At 46.5% G+C, this 15,906-nt stretch overlaps 7 protein-coding genes across 7 annotated transcripts; 4 read left to right on the top strand and 3 right to left on the bottom strand.

Annotated features, from left to right (window-relative positions):
- Positions 1-1,336: 1,336 nt before the first annotated feature.
- On the top strand, positions 1,337-1,971 carry B0J16DRAFT_315275 (uncharacterized protein; the record flags this gene model as incomplete). Its single annotated transcript, XM_046125236.1, has 2 exons — positions 1,337-1,733; positions 1,796-1,971. 2 exons carry the CDS (start codon positions 1,337-1,339, stop codon positions 1,969-1,971), a joined length of 573 nt encoding a protein of 190 aa, XP_045990622.1.
- A 257-nt stretch (positions 1,972-2,228) lies between these two features.
- Positions 2,229-4,996, bottom strand: B0J16DRAFT_280977 (uncharacterized protein). Its single transcript, XM_046123923.1, has 3 exons — positions 4,553-4,996; positions 4,066-4,488; positions 2,229-4,006 (listed from the first exon to the last, which is right to left on the bottom strand). The coding sequence occupies exons 1-3, from the start codon at positions 4,862-4,864 to the stop codon at positions 2,252-2,254; spliced, it is 2,490 nt and encodes an 829-aa protein (XP_045990621.1). The 5' UTR covers positions 4,865-4,996; the 3' UTR covers positions 2,229-2,251.
- A 769-nt stretch (positions 4,997-5,765) lies between these two features.
- Positions 5,766-6,638, top strand: B0J16DRAFT_410419 (uncharacterized protein). The gene is made up of 2 exons (XM_046133146.1): positions 5,766-6,288; positions 6,339-6,638. Exons 1-2 carry the CDS (start codon positions 5,957-5,959, stop codon positions 6,484-6,486), a joined length of 480 nt encoding a protein of 159 aa, XP_045990620.1. The 5' UTR covers positions 5,766-5,956; the 3' UTR covers positions 6,487-6,638.
- Positions 6,639-7,663: 1,025 nt separating this feature from the next.
- Positions 7,664-8,837, top strand: B0J16DRAFT_367970 (uncharacterized protein; the record flags this gene model as incomplete). The annotated part of the gene is made up of 3 exons (XM_046130174.1): positions 7,664-8,115; positions 8,162-8,579; positions 8,733-8,837. 3 exons carry the CDS (start codon positions 7,664-7,666, stop codon positions 8,835-8,837), a joined length of 975 nt encoding a protein of 324 aa, XP_045990619.1.
- Positions 8,838-9,454: 617 nt separating this feature from the next.
- On the top strand, positions 9,455-10,870 carry B0J16DRAFT_392912 (uncharacterized protein; the record flags this gene model as incomplete). Its single annotated transcript, XM_046132034.1, has 3 exons — positions 9,455-9,547; positions 9,597-9,665; positions 9,716-10,870. The coding sequence occupies 3 exons, from the start codon at positions 9,455-9,457 to the stop codon at positions 10,868-10,870; spliced, it is 1,317 nt and encodes a 438-aa protein (XP_045990618.1).
- Positions 10,871-11,068: 198 nt separating this feature from the next.
- Positions 11,069-13,117, bottom strand: B0J16DRAFT_280972 (uncharacterized protein). Its single transcript, XM_046123922.1, has 2 exons — positions 12,368-13,117; positions 11,069-12,318 (listed from the first exon to the last, which is right to left on the bottom strand). Exons 1-2 carry the CDS (start codon positions 13,038-13,040, stop codon positions 11,156-11,158), a joined length of 1,836 nt encoding a protein of 611 aa, XP_045990617.1. The 5' UTR covers positions 13,041-13,117; the 3' UTR covers positions 11,069-11,155.
- A 1,121-nt stretch (positions 13,118-14,238) lies between these two features.
- B0J16DRAFT_331449 (uncharacterized protein) lies at positions 14,239-15,182 on the bottom strand. Its single transcript, XM_046126591.1, has one exon. It carries the CDS (start codon positions 15,140-15,142, stop codon positions 14,870-14,872), a length of 273 nt encoding a protein of 90 aa, XP_045990616.1. The 5' UTR covers positions 15,143-15,182; the 3' UTR covers positions 14,239-14,869.
- Positions 15,183-15,906: the final 724 nt, after the last annotated feature.

Raw genomic sequence — 15,906 nt, 5'->3', positions numbered from 1 at the left:
ACAAACGGAACTCTCAGTTAATGGAATGCTACTAGCCCGTTCTAACCAATATTCCCGGCCGTGTCTCACCAGCTCCCGCAACAAATCAGCATCAAGAAGGTATGAAGTCAGGTGGCAGGTTGCGCCCTTGGCTGCTACTGCGATCGGCGTAGAGGAGGGGCAAGCCTTATGTCTTGTAAATTAACCAGCCACGAGTCTTGATCCAGTCTATTATTGTCCTGTCTACCGACTGAGAATGTCCAGAAAAATCATCGAAGCAGATTTATCTCTGTAGGGATGTCCTTTACGCCACATACCTGTCCACGTCACTCCCCCTAGTGTATAGAGTAACTGGCATTCACTGCTAGCATCCCAACTGACAAATCTTCTTTCTTGTCTCTATACTCTCACTCGACAGATAACCGATACTAGCCCCGGAGCCATACACCTGACTGGATTTCATGAATGTTGTTGAACGTAGTAGCCTTACTCCTGTGAAAGTCACACTCACCTACAGATGGAAGACCACAGAACAATAGAGATTAAATGAATGAACGGAACTTACCCGAGTGGATGAAAGACAAAGGATGTCTTTCCGTTACATTGCGTACATAACGTCCCTATTCTAGCTAAAACCCATTAACACAATAGCGGAAAGCCCGAAAGTACAAAATCTCCAACGTAATGTTATTCCATTCCGGCATTTCCGCCGCAAGACAATTATTCATGTTGATGTTTAATGTGACGCCTCCTTCAATATGTGATTGAGCATCGGGGACGACGAATGAGTAAGACAGAGGTATTAGCAAGATACTACAATGGTCAGTTGTAATATTAGAAGAACGCGGCTATTGGCAACTGACAGACATGTTAATCTCCGTCCCTAGTGGGCAAAGGAGAAGAGCCGAGACACAAAAGTCAAAGTGCGGATGGAGACCCCGACATACGTTAAGCTGAGTCTTGAAACCGTTTCAGATCTTATCTCAGGGTAATCTTAGGGTAGTCTCAGTAAGTCGATCTGCGTTCGATACCTATGTTTAAAGCTCATTTCGTTATAACCAAGGGGGAGGAGTACATAGTAGGAGGCTGGGTTCCTCTGGAATGTAGAATAGTCTAAGATTAATACCAAGTTAAACAGAAAGAATAAGGTACGATTATGCCTTAGAGTACGTACTGAGAGAAGGTTAAGACGGCTATATGTATGCAGTTCTATCTATAAAAGACAGAAATCATTCGCTGTTTTTTAGTATTCATCACCATTCTTTCAACAAACAATTCCAGTCCTTACTCTCTCTTTACATTCACTATACTCCACATGCACAACTTTTCATTTCTTCAGTTAAACATAACTACCAAAATGAAGACTTTCATCCTCTATGCATCCCTTACTTTTATGGGCATGGTGAACGCCCAGAAAGCTTGCGTCGACGGCGAAAAAGTCAATGTTAGCCCAGGCTATACTGTTCAGTATCAATGCAACAAATACCGCGATGGCACACGTTATGATAATGTGATGAGCCACAACGAATGCGCTGTTCACTGCGAACCTAACGGATATGATGTCTGTACCTACCATGAAGGCAGGAAGATGTGCATAGTTGGCTATCCTTACGGCAAGGAAGCTAACTACAATGGTTACACCTATATGATGAAGGTTAAAGAAGAGGACCCCTTCCCGGAGGATCCCTTCCCAAAGACCTGCGAGGAACAAAGGGATGAGTACAAGACGAAATTGGACCAATGTCGTGCTGATGGTAAGTAAACCTGAAACCCTTTTAATAGGCAATGTTGAAAGAAATATACTAATGGAAGGAAGTAAAGAAACGCTCTGAGGAAAAGGAGAAACGCGCTGAGGAGGAAGAAAGAAAACGGGTTAAGGAGGAAGAAAAGAAACGAACTACTGAGGAAAAGAATAACTCGTTTCTAAAAGACTTTACAGCAGAACTAATAAAGGCAAAAGCAGAAGGGGTTATTAAGAACGAGTACTTTTAGGTAGTATAGGATCTATTACTACAGATAAATACTATAGGTATTAAAGTTTAAGATTAAATTTACTTACTCTTTACCTAGAAGTAAGATACTTTAGATCGTTAAGTAACTTAAAAATCACTTAACCTAAATTATTGTAATTTAATTAAATATCTTACAAAAAGCTAATATACTATAATTCTTTTTTAAAGCCAATATTGTTCTTATTCTTTAAGCTAAAATAACAATAGTAGTAATACATGCTTAGGATAAAGCAAGGGCTAACTTCTATAATTCACATGTCTTAACTGCTCCCCGACTCACGTAGCGGGTCCTGAAGTCTCGCCATCTCTAACAGAAGGCGGTAGGTATATATAGTGAGATCGACTTCGCGAAAGGCCCGGGAGTACCATTCCTTACCAGCCTCAGCTATCTGTCTCGATAGCTCGCGACCTGCATTTGTAGATGTCAGGTAGAATACAAGTTCTGGTAGCTCCTCCATACTCTGGCTCACAGGTATATAGTGTAACCAGGGTATAAGTCGATCGTCATGCCATTCCCGCAAGAGTGTCTGCTTTAGTGGCACAGAATTAGAGGCAAGTAGCTTATAATACCTTCCACTTATACCGTTGCCGTCGATATCGAAGGCTAACGTTGACTTCAAAGCCTCATCCTTATCTGCCCAAGCTCTCGTCCTGAAGTAGGCATGTTGGTCATGGCAGACTTTCCATGGACATTGGAATATGCGTGTGAAGGAAATGTGGAACAATCTGCCATTCAGAAAGGGCGACATCACTCTCTTGATACCATTAGGTGTCTTGTGAAGGTAATAGTTTTGATTCTTTAGATTCTCACCAATCTCAACAAATCGTTGACGATGGAATAGCGGCCAGTTGGTTTTATTCGCATAGCCGCCTGTTGTCGAACCAGCCCAGTAAAGATTGTGTTGTTTTTTCTCCCAATCAATATCCTTTGATGCGTCGTACCAGAACTCTTTCTCAATATAGGCAGGACTGGGAAAAAGAATATCGCCCATTGTAGATAGTGTACCTGTTGAGAAAACGGGGACCGGACCTCTGATGGGGCGGAATGACACAGGGCTAACAAAAAGGCCATGCCATTGGCTGTATTCAGGGTGTTGACATAAGTCTTTCGCCGAAGATATAGCAGCAATGAAAGGTAGACCAAAATATGAAGTATCGTCTATTCCATCTGCTGGTTTGTTGTCTGATTGGCAAACCTCTGTCAATAGGTCCCACGTTGGCTTGTGGCTGTAGTCCTGGATAGCGATGGACCCATAGGGAGAGGATGCTGGTTTGTGGATCTGAGGCACGACTCTTGGCTCGTCGATATGATTGACAAGAAATTGGACGTCAGGAAGGTGAGTGACATTTGCCAGAAGTGTGTTAAACAATAGTGAGATGTGTCTATCAAAAGCCCGAAACGGATGGGAACATTTTGTATTTGACGTGGCGCTTGAGAACTGGCAAAGCCATAAATCGGCTCCACGTTGCTGGTACGTATAGAGCATTGTCTCCTGAATCTGCTTTCCGCTTATGGAAAGCAATGGTGCTATTGAATGATGGATAGAGTCGTATTCATCAATAATGGGGGAGTTTGCTAGACTCGCCATTTTGTACCACTCCTGAAATCCCTGTGGTGGCGCCATTGTATACCTTCGTTGGTACTCTTGATAGACGGCCTTATATGTTGACGACTGGTTGTTCAAAATGGATCGGAAGTTATTTCTCGAATGGGTGGCAGGAGACTGAGCGGGATGCGGTTCAAGGTGACTGAAAGCTGGAGCATTGTGCTGGGTGTTGTAGATAGATACCAGATTCCCGAGATATGGGACTAAAGGAAGAAGCACACAGGCATGTAGGGTCCACTTGAGCCTTTGTCCATTTGCAAAACATCCATTGAGTTGTACTAATGATAGTAATGACGCAAAAACGTTGAACAAAGCCTGACACTCTGTCTCGAAGCTCATCGGGCTACGGGTCGAAAAGAAGCTAAACGTGACCAGAATTGGTTCGACTACCCAAGAAGTCCAAGACGCCTGCAAGGATTAGTCAAGTTCGTCGATTCTCCTTTCTCAAGACACAACCAGCAACTCACAGTCAGAGCGATGTACCTCCAGGAAAGAGCTTTCATAACGCCCAATGATAACGCATGTATGACGTCGCTGGGTGGAAAACCGAGGACCCAGACTCGTACTGCCAGCCCCATAAAAAGGAAAGCCATAACCCTAGGGGCAAGGGACCTAACAACACTTTCGAAAGGCGGTAACGCCGGTATGTATTGCTGTCCAGAACCCGACAAAAAGGCCGCGTAAACTGCAAATGAAGCGCAAACACTGACACCGGACGATACAAGATCTCTGTAACTCCAACTTGGGATAGCTCCAATTTGGAAAACTGCAACCAAGGACGCCGCAATAGGATCTTTTGCTAAGCGAACAGGTAGCGTTTCACCAGACCTGTACCTAGCTTGAGGCATGCTGTTTTTCCAGACAAGGATGAGCAACGGAGTCAGTGCAGGCTAAAGTCTTTAGCAACCAACAAGCAATTTGAGGTCAATCAAGGCTGGCTATCAGTGTACTCACCATTAACTTTGAACAGTTCGTCTCTGCTCGGCAGATGGACGAGATGCCGAGGAAGCCGGCAACGGTCCACAAGAACAAAGGTCGAGCTGGTCGAATGGCACCACTGAAAGGCAAAGTCGGAGTAGATTTCTGATGCATGGACTTCGCTTTAACCATCAGGGGTAGGCAAGCCCAGCATATGATCTCTGACCAGATCTCTTGCTCCCTCCTGAACTGATATTGTGTCGCTACCGTTGCAAGAATGACAAGTATAGTTGATGCATGACTACATTGAAAGTCAGTATCATTTCTAGAGTCGGTTCGTGATATCATGGCTGATGGAATAGAACGCGAAAGACCCTGCTGTTGAGAGTATGACCTTTATTGTCTGTCGAGATGGAAAGAAAGCCTAGAGTGCATACCAGTGATGATTTCGTTGAAAAGTTCCAGGTCATCCGGTTCCCCATATCACACGGCACAACTTTGCCGAGAACTCAAAGGATGTCCTATAAGGTCTCGGTCCTTTTGACATGAGTCTGTTGGTTGTACCCTTGTTATGATACAGATTACCGTAGGAGTTTCCGAAAATGGTTGACTTGCAGGCTGTTGTGCAGGGGGGAAGGCCGAGACCGTTCAATCAAGGCCCGGAAGCGACTCACTCAGAAAATGGCCTGCTGTTCACAATAGCTTATCCTTTTTGCATCATTCTATCTTTCACGAAACTCGCAAATAGTATATATACATTTTCCAGGTTGCCTAGAATGTTGTAACTTTCGGCACTTGAATCTGAAGAAGTGGGCTCCATGTCGATGCTGCTGGGGGTCCTTCAACGGATGTCACTGTGCTTTGATTCGGTTAAGGGTCAAAGCGTAGCTAACGAAGCGACTGCGGGTCCGGGATATCTCTTTGGATGGACTGACTATCGCATCTGGACTACTATACTGGGTACAGTGTCTAATCCTAGTATCCAAGATACCTACATTTCGCGAATCACTGGCACCGGGTTGAAGTACTCCTGATTTGTGCCATCTGCAAATTACAACATTAGCTGTGCAGGGCGTCAACCAACAGTCAATTATTACGGGACAGTGGCTCAGATAGGCCACACACCGATTCGTCGTTGACATGGAAGTCCGCAGACATGGCCAGTAGGAACAGCGAAATAACGTTCACGACCAACAACTCATTGATAGACATGGCTTGAACCAACAGTCTAAGATTGTGGAAGAGCAGAGGCGAATGGCCCAGGGTCTGGATCGTGACGTGGATTAATCTGTTCATACAATGAACGGTGCTTATGTGGTTGGGATGGAAAAGAGGTCTATAAAAACCGTCTTGGCATCCCATTAAGATTGAAGAAAAAGCATCCTCAAAGTTCATCTCCATCAAACGATCGATCTATCACAACTTCCCACACTATCCGATATGCAAATCCACAAGCTCGCACTTCTTGCTCTGCTCTCTGCCACCGGAGAAGCATGTCGATGCTACGGCAGCAAGGGCAACCCTAACAACGGCGCAACTCACAAGTGCTGCAACGACTTCAAAGGCGTCTTTTCTGGTGTCGACTGCAAGGCTAGCTCGATCTCTGAGCACCTCAGTGGGTTTGACCGTTGCTGCAAAGGTCAGGGGTCTGACTGCGACTGGCCTCACCGAGCTGCGGCCATGTCTGAAGACAAGATGGTCAAGATGCCTAAGCATGTCGAGATCAAGACCGCCCTCAGTACTGAAAAAGCTGACATGACTTGTCCATATTCGTAAGTTCCTCCTGTTAGTTACACTACTTTCTGGATTAACAAGTTAGTAGGACGATGCTTGCACTCTGGACATTACTAGCAACCCATCATCAATGCGTGTTTCTATTGTGTGGGATACAGCGACAAGAGGACATATGTACTAGTTGCGTCGATAAGCAGTCAACGCTCTACTGGCCAAGCTTCAGAATGCCTGCCTGAGTTTCTCGTGGTCCTATCATCCCTATCTGGCTGGAATTCACTAAGGTCTTTTTGCAACCGACACACTAGAAGTTAGCATAAATTCTAAGTGGTATTACTCCATTATATCATTTCCCTATGTCTCTGAAACCTGATATGTAAACTAAAACTTTATTACAATCCCTTCTCTGTGGATAGAATGACAGACTGTTATTAAACAAAACCGACGTGATTGGCCATGGGGTACTGTACTAGGTTAAACCCGGTTAGCTCAGCTACCCTGTTTGAAACATTCTCTTATTGTTATTGTGGTTCGCAAAGTCCAAGACCTTTTGGTTACCAGCGATAATTTCTGAATACAGCTGGCAATTAAAAGTCAATCAGGGTCTATCATAGTTGACAATATTCAGCACACCATTAGAAGGCACAGTTCTTGAAAACTCTCAGGTCAGAGTTTGACCGCTTTCCTGGCTTTCCTGAACGTGTGAATTTTCGCCACTGCTGTTCTGATCTTAGATCACCGTACACACATTGGAACTTAACATCCTATTCGGTATCATAATTAAATCATTGTTGGCAATATTTCCCAAACTTGTCTACTGCCCGCCGCATACCAAGATGGCTCTGTTGGCTAGCCGAGCCTTAGCTCAATCCAAGCTGGAATGGCCTGATCCAACGTCTAACAAAATTCGGTATCAAACCCGTGTGAAAGCCAGGAAGATCAAACGTTTTCGCATAGCTTTCCACATTAGGAAATGCCCTCAACAGTTGGCGTTCTTGGTAGAACGCAAGCGTTATGCCTTACCACTGCCATGATTCAGGTACCAAGACAAGCAAGCAATCAATTCCATCAACTCATCCATCAAAACCCTCGCTGATAGGTCCCCCGTAGAGAAATCACCGAAAGGATCTGCGCTTGGACTCGAAACGTGACCTCAGCTCGTCAGCCAAGAACCCCATGGGGCAAAACGCCTCGCCGCCAAGCGCGCTTGACGTAGCGCAACCCATTAGCAAAGGAGAATATTCGCGTCTAGTGACATTCAAACAAGTAATGCTCGCTTGGCGCGCATGGCAAATTTGGACTTGGCAGCATTTCCCCGGATCGTCAAATAGTCTCCGTTCCCTCCTCGCTTAGCCTTACTCCTCATCAACTTCAGCTGGATTCTATTGCCAGTCTCTACACTCTTATTCATCCATTATGCCTACCGCTACAGAGTTCTTTGGATACAGCGCCCACAACTTGGGTCCTCTGACAACAACATTCACCGCCCCATCGAGCTGCGCGACAGGAACAGATCACATTGTTTTCGTCAACGCAAGTGATCCTGTACATATCGGTGGCATCCCAACATGTGGCACGACGGAATTCGGCGATTGCCTTCCCAGCGGAAGTGCCAGAGACGATGTGTTTCACCAGACTACTGAGTGGGTGCAGGGCCAATACGTCTATTACTCGCCAGGTATTGCTTGTCCTTCTGGATGGCGTACCGTGGGCGCCCTTAAGCATGATGGTGATGAGTCGAGTGCTTCTGGCGCACTTGCGTCTCCTACGTGGGGCGATATTGGAGGGGCCCTTCGACCTCTTCCTCCCCAAGAGTTCTGGCTTGGACTCCTGGACCCTTCTGAGACACTTGCTTTTTGCTGTCCATCGTAAGTACATGATGACCTCTACTCAACATCTATCTAATGAATGTAGTGACTATCAGGCCGATGCCTACGGACATTGTATCTCCACACTTGGTCCGACCCAATCGTACACCTACTCTGAGATGTGTCTGGTCTTTAGCAGCAACAGCATGGTGCCAATCAGTACATTTGATGGCACAACACTCGGCAGGAACGAGTTAATTTCTTTGGCCTCTGCGACCGATGAGCCTAGAACTACCCTGGATGACATTTTCTTGACCCCGACTGAAGTTGCAGAGTACTGGGGCATTGGTACTTTTGTGCCAGCTATACCATTGATTTACAAGGAGGAAGATGTGAAGAATGCTACTGAAACGGGAACTGATGATGAGGAAGGCGATGATGACCCTGTTGAGATTGATAACAGTGCTCCGTCGCGAGGAGGTGTTGTGAGCGTGCTTGGTGTAACTCTGGGTTTACTCGCTGGAGTGGGTTTGATGATGTAGTGGTAGTTGACGATACCCGTCCTGGAATTTTTGCAATACTTTCTTTTACTAAGCATCCACATAAACGATTTAACGATCAATTGAGCCTCTGCACCTAAATAAACATGACTTGACATTTACTTTGCCGCCCTGCAGCGTAACATTGTGCTGAAACGCTGGTCCTGCACGGATCTAGCGTTCCCTAGTTTCGGTATACGCGGGCTTCAACCATCGTCCAATGACACGAAGCCCGAGGTGTGAGAATGTCGCTCAACCTTGGGCGCCATAATAAAACTCCAATTGATTTTATCGATAATCTGTGGAATTACCCGTCGAAGCTTGCGTAACCAAGTTTCGCATACCGGAGAAATCCGATACCCACTATGTTCTGCCTCCTCATCTAGACCCCATCTGAAACATCTAATCCCTACCACCAACAACGGGGCACTTCTCATCCGAGTTCCAGATCAAGCCTCTCCACTAGGGTTTCGAATCGCCAAGGGAAAGCTTAACTGTAGATCTCTCTGTTCTAAAACTGCGACGCGTTTTCCTGGGTAAACTGATACTGCAAACGAACCAGGCTTGGCGTTTTGTGTCTCAGCGTTGTTTGCAGACAAGCTTTTCGGTAGATCTATTTTGAGATCGTATGAGGTTGCGTAATGAGATCGAGATACTTCTATAAGAAGGTTGTTTTTCTCTGTGGGTAATCTGTTTATTCAATTCATCATCCATTCAGACTTTGTAGATTGCTTGACGCAATCTTTCTTTTCTTCTATTCAACTGCTGTGCGGTCTATTTCCAATTGTTCTTTTTTTCTCTCTCTTCCTTTTCTCTTGCTTGGATCCGAATTACTTTTTTCATCCCTTCCTTCAATCAAGATGTATTTCTCAAATGTTGTCGTCGGCATCCTCGCCGCCCAGGCCATGTCAAATGACAGACGGCCAAACCCAGCTCAGGCTGGCAAGTATGCCGTAAGTGATTTCTCTCAGTATCCTCCTCCAGGGTTACTAATGATAGAAGGCCTTGATGGCTGCTGCAGCCCTTCCTGTTTCTGGTGCACCCTTGATGGGCCTAATTGAACCACGCATGGTAAGTCACAACTTGCTAGCCTTTGTCAGTGTTCGATACTAATGATGTAGCCCCATCACAAGCGAGGCCAGAACGCCCAGGGCGGCCAGAACAATAACAATCAGAACAACCAAGACGATGCCCAAGATCAGGAAGACCAAGACCAAGACAACCAGAATGACCAAGACGAGGAGGAGGAACAAGACAATGCTCAAGGCCAAGACGGTCAAGGCAACGGACAGGGTAACCAGAACAATGGAAACCAAGGAAACAACCAGAACGACAACCAGAATGATAACCAGGACGACGCTCAGAACGACAACCAGGGCGGTAATCAGAATGAAGACGAGCAGAATAATAATAACGGCAACGGCAACGGCAACGACCAGAACATGGGAGACAACAACGGCAACCAGAACGGCGGCGCTGACCAAACCGCCACCGAGACTCTTGCCACTGAAACCCAAACTGATGCCGCTGCCACCGAGGCTCAGACTGACGCTGCCAACGCCACCCAAGATGCTGGTGCTGCCGAGACTACCGCTGTAGTTGAGACTGGAGCCGCTAACGAGACGGCGGCTGCTACTACTACTGCGGATGCTGCGGCGACTGATGCTCCTCAGGGTTGTAATGCCGGTAACAACAATGGCAACAACAACGGAAACGGAAACAACAATGGCCAGACGAATGGTAATGGAAATGGCAACCAGGGCGGTAACGGTAATGGCAACGGCAACGGCAACGGCAACGGCAACGATGATGCCGAGAACGATGACGCAGACGACAATGGAGATGCTGGTAATGATAACGCCAACAATGGTAACGATAATGCAGGTGGCAACAAGGATGACGCTGCAAACAATGACGATGCTGCTGGTAACGATAATGCTGCTGGAAATGACAATACTGCTGGAAATGACAATGCTGCAGATGGTGGTAATGCCAACAACGGCGAGGATGCGGCAGGTAACGCTGGAAAGGGCAACAACGCAGATGCAGGCGCTGGCAATGGAGACGATGCAGCAGCAGGTGACAATACTGGTGACGACGCTTCTCAGGACGGTAACAATGCTCAGGATGGCGCCAAGGCTGGTGGAAACGAAAACGACAACGCAGCCTGCAAGGCCAAGGCTAAGCGTGGTATCTTGGACAACCTCCTTGGAAGCTTGACGGGAGGTGCAGCTGGTGCTGGTCAGGATGATGCTGCAGCTGAGTGCGACAACTAGATGGTTACTGTAATATCTTATGGGATGGTATTGGATCCTCTGAGCAGTGATTAGGTCAGTCTGCTGGTACCGGATTGATATGACTGTTCGGAATGGGTGCTGGGCACCGACGGGCAGGCCCAGGATCGTAGCTAGACTACTACATTTACGTATTGGTAATTGAATCAGTTTAAGTCATACTATATCTGGTATCACGGGCGATTCGAACAAAATTAACATTATCAAGAATAAATGAGATAGACATTGATATTCCTTGCAGGAAGTAACTATCAATAGTAAAGAATGTTAAGAATAAGTGAGCCATCCATGCCAAGCATTCCTCATACGCTCCGCCCTATCAACAGTCAAGTAAGCCGAGTTAGCCAATCTCTGCTGCAACTCCTTAAACTTAGCAGTCGGTGCACCCTTCTCAAACAACATGTCCAGCTCCAGGTATGAAAGACCTTGGGTCTCAGGCAGACGGAAATAACAATACAGGAAACAAAGGAGAGCAGTAGCAGCGTAGATGAAACAGGACTTTCCCTGCATGTTCCACGCTGTGGGGTTGAGCATCTGCGGAACGATCACGTTGTTGATGATCATGAAGACGTTATAGACAACGCGGGCCAGAGCGATGGTCTTAACGCGCAGACGTGTGGAGGGGATCTCGGCGACGATGACGTAGCATGTTGGACCGATGCTGAGGTTGTAGAGGAAGGTTGTTGTGATGAGGATAGCGCCGAGGGACCAGTTGAGACCCTTCTTACCGTCGAGAACGACAGAGAGAACACCACCGGCAGTAAGCATAACTACAGCAGCGGCAAGACCAGTGAGGTATAGCTTTCGACGACCGATGTGAGAGAGCAAGAACCAAGAGATAATGCCTCCCACTAGAGCCATACCGTACATGCCAGTAGACAAGCTGAACGAATGAGAGGAGTCAAAGCCAGCTTGTTCGAGAAAGTACGGGGCATAACCAGTCAAGATCCATCCACAAAGAGCTTGGACAGACCAAACCATGCAGGAAATCTCAGTACGACGAAGGTTCGCACCCTTGAACAGATCCATGTAGGATGAACCACCATAGTTAAGCTTGCGCTCGATACGGTTGGTGTGTTCCATGACAGCGATGGTGTCGTCAATATCAAGCTGGGATTGCTTGGTGAGACGTTGAAGGGCATGTCTAGCCTCGACTTTGCGCTCACGACGGATGAGCCACCAGGGACTCTCGGGTGCGAAGCAGATGCCGATGAGGAGAGGGATGGCAAAGGCCCATTGAAGAGCAAAGGGGATACGGTAGGACCATTCCGAGTCATTATGGACGAGGGAACGGAGGATACCAGTACCGAGGAGCTGACCGATGACCCAGCACATGTTGACGTTGCTGAGAAGACAGGCTCGGATGGCTGAGGGTACAACTTCGGCGGCGTATGTAGCAGCCAGAGTCTGAATAACACCCCATGAGATACCTGATGATAATTAGTAAAAGGATATTCATAGTGAATGTGTGTTACTTACCACAAAGAGCCTGAGAAGCAACCAGAACACCAATGTTATGCGCAAAGAAAGCCGGAAAGACAGCAATGCACATCCAAGCCAGACTGATAAGCATCATCTTCTTGTACCCGATACTGTATGTAATCCAACCATGCAGCAACAGTCCAATAACCTCACACGCAATAGCAGAAACCTGCAGCGCAGTCTGCCAAAGCGGCGAGATTTCGTAGATAGGTCCATTCGGCGTCTCATAGACTTCACCATAACGTCTTCTGAAGGCCGGAAACGCCACAAACCCCGCAACGAGACTCTTATCATACCCCTCCATAACAACAGTCAAGAACAGAAGCAACGACCAAAAGATCGCTTTGGGGAATTGCTTGCAGCATCCCAGGATAGTCATATCCTTTTCATTATTCAGCGCACGACGCACTTTCTCGCCGGTATCGTCGGAGCTGTGCGAGCCGCGGGGTAACCATAGTACCTCGATGGCGTTTTTGTTGGGATGGTTATCGGGGAGGTCGAATGTAGTTGAAGCATCTTGTACGACGGGGATTTGATGACCTTCTGGATCGTGGACTTTTGTCTCGATTTCTGTCACGCGGAGAATGCCGGCTTTGGATTGGACAGGTAACAAAACTATCTCGTCTTTGCTACCATTATCGGTCGAGGAAGTTTTTCCTTTGCCGAACATGGTTGAAAACGAGTGGAAAGTATTAATTAATTAAAAAAGAATGGAATGCCTTGCGGCGCGTGCATCAGGAATGTCAGACATGGTTTTTTCGTTGCATTTGGGCCTGCATATATAGGATCGGCAGAGATGGAGCAGCTGCCCCTCGGTTAGAACATCATCTTTTACTGTGGACAAGGAGCTGGGGTAAATTGACCCATGCACCCCAGGTTCTGTACAGTAGCTTGTAACTATCACGGCGGTTCTTCGGCGTGGCACATTTTCTCCATGGGCAGAAGTGGATCTAGAAACTGGAGAAGAAAGACTGAGTGTTGTGAGCTAGCTGGACATTTACCCCAATTGGCTTGGTTCTTCCGATGCATGGAGACTCGGAGGTTTGGGAAACGGAAGCGAGAAGAGGAGAAATTCCAGCGATGTTACAGTTGCAGAATGTGAGGTTGAGGCTTTTTTCCACGTGGAATTTCTAGAAGCTTGGACAATGTCGATCATTTAAGAGTCAAATGCGGCTCTTTTTATCAGATGCACTTTTTCTGTCTTTCTTTTGGATCGATTGGACGCCAAACGATATCCCCTGGGAAATGACACGTGGATGTGAACAGGATTGGATGGTGTCGTAAATTCCTTGTCTGGTATGTCTGGCTACCGGGGATCCGGATCATCATCTAAATCCTTCGCGGCTTGTCACTGTCGATAGTACACACTCATATAGTTTAGTGTCCATCCTACCTGCTGTATCCGGAAATATCAATACCAATTATTTATGTAAACCATTACAGAGCCTCATTAAATCAAGTCAATGGCGTACCTCCGTACAGCCGTTGGTGCGAATTATTCTCGTGTGCACGTCTCACCATCAAATTTACGTCTCCACTATTTAATCCCATGGGGAATATCGTGCGGGGATTGGCTCGCAAGTAGGAGCTTCGATGAGTCTAGTTTAGCTTGGGCCCCCCTATTACGTACAGACACGATGGAATGCTCAAGTGGATGTTCAGCTCCGAAGCAGCATCAGCAGATTCTTTGTGGCGTTGCCTCTCTTTTTTTTCTCTCCCGCGGGTCCTAACGGGCGTTTTGAGGTACGGTTGACGTCTAATTGGGAAATCAGCCGCGAATGGGTGATCTTTACCTGAATCGTGTAATGTGTGTCTTTCCTACCGAGGTTAGTGGAAGGATTTGATGGCTTGTACTCCGTATCATTTCACCAAATTCACCACTTGATTGACAAGAATGTCTCGCTTGATTCAAAATCATAAGGCTGACCAAACCTGTATTTCTTTCAGAGTGTATCTAGGCTTGTCCTTGTTTCCCTGTTCTTTTCCACATACACTAAACGCCATTCGACGTACAATCCCAGGATCATATCTTCTTCCCCTCGCTTTTCTTCACCCGAGGTTACATCTGACACCAATGCCCGCTAACGATCCACAGTTGCAGTCCCCCTTATTAAAAGACGGTTGGTTTTCCAAAGTCTAGACACAGCCCGTTTTTAGCATCTGCGGAACAGTGTCCCGGATCTCCCGAGCTACAAACCAAATTGAGTCATGAGCCCCGTCTGACATGTTCGCTCCACCGTTTTTTACTTGATAATTATCTGAGACCTGATCTGACATGTCTGTGCTAACCATCAAGGGACGTTATACCCGCGACTACGCTCGGATCCCATCGGCTTTGCAGGCTTGTGTCACGAGATTGCTTCAGCTGTGTCGCTTGGCTAGAATCAATTGAGTTGGTAGGTCTTGCATCAGCCAAGCGTGATGTGCAACAGCTGCATATGAGGCGCATGTTCTAAATCCTTCGTCCGGTTTTCTACGCGTATTCTTCAAGCCAGGAACCTAGCTAGGTTTGAGCTTGGCCTTGATAACTGCCAAATCGGTTATGGCGTCTTCAACGGACGACCTGCGCCATGTGTTTCGTCGGCACGCCTTCGGATTTATGTTTAATGAGGGACATACCTCGTTAGTCATCCTTCTAGAATGATGCTCAGCCTGGATTGGGATGTCTTCATTGACGTGAGTACCCTGTAGTCTCACTATATTAATTCTTTCACACAATTTCGCAACTATAGTACTGAAGCAGGGTATCATTAACTGAAGGAATAAATTCATTTTACCATTTGCTTTTGCGTATATTGAAGTTAGATCATAGGTCCGTTCATAAAGCTCTACGGGCAATGTTGTTTGTTCGCGTCTATGTATCGTGACACGATGCAAATAGCTTCAATTGTGGTTTTTGTATATCCATCGGCCGCGACAAGCTGGAAATGCGTCAAACAATTAATCAAAAAGCAGTAAACAATAGGTGATTTGCAGTTCGGAAAGATTCACCGAATTGAACGTTATTCAATTGCTGAAATGATTGACGCGCAACCTTTTTATCCGGGGCGCGACGTCGAACGTCGTCATTAACAAGCGTTGAAATTAAATGTACGTCAAAACCAACCCCAGAACCCCAGATTTCGCTGTCAATCGCTAAATCAATAAAAAATGACGTGTGCTAGTGGAAGGGTGATTTATTCGGCCCTTCTTCAGCGACATTGAGGGGAAATAGAGTTGGCGATGCTCTGCGGGCCCTTAACGGCCCTTTTATGCTGAGAATGAGGAGGCGGGTACTTGACAGAATCTGGGGTTGGAACGGTGCATGGGTCAAGATAAAGATAAAAAGAAAAGAAGAAAAGTTGCGATAATGGATTTGGCGGTAATCTCGCTGATGATAATTCGGCACTTTTGTTATAAGATGTTGTGGTCGTTACTACGTTGGGACGAGAGATCGCCGACACAATGTAGATCAGAGGGTAATTGTGCGACAACGCTAATCATCATTTCGGCAGTTGTATCAATATCCTAATACGAAGCATTCAGGTGCAACTGGT

Source organism: Fusarium flagelliforme (genome assembly GCF_020744385.1).
Source record: "Fusarium flagelliforme strain FIESC 12 MPI-CAGE-AA-0113 chromosome Unknown B0J16scaffold_1, whole genome shotgun sequence".
NCBI lineage: Eukaryota > Fungi > Ascomycota > Sordariomycetes > Hypocreales > Nectriaceae > Fusarium > Fusarium flagelliforme.
This window is presented reverse-complemented; position numbering and strand designations above follow the sequence as displayed.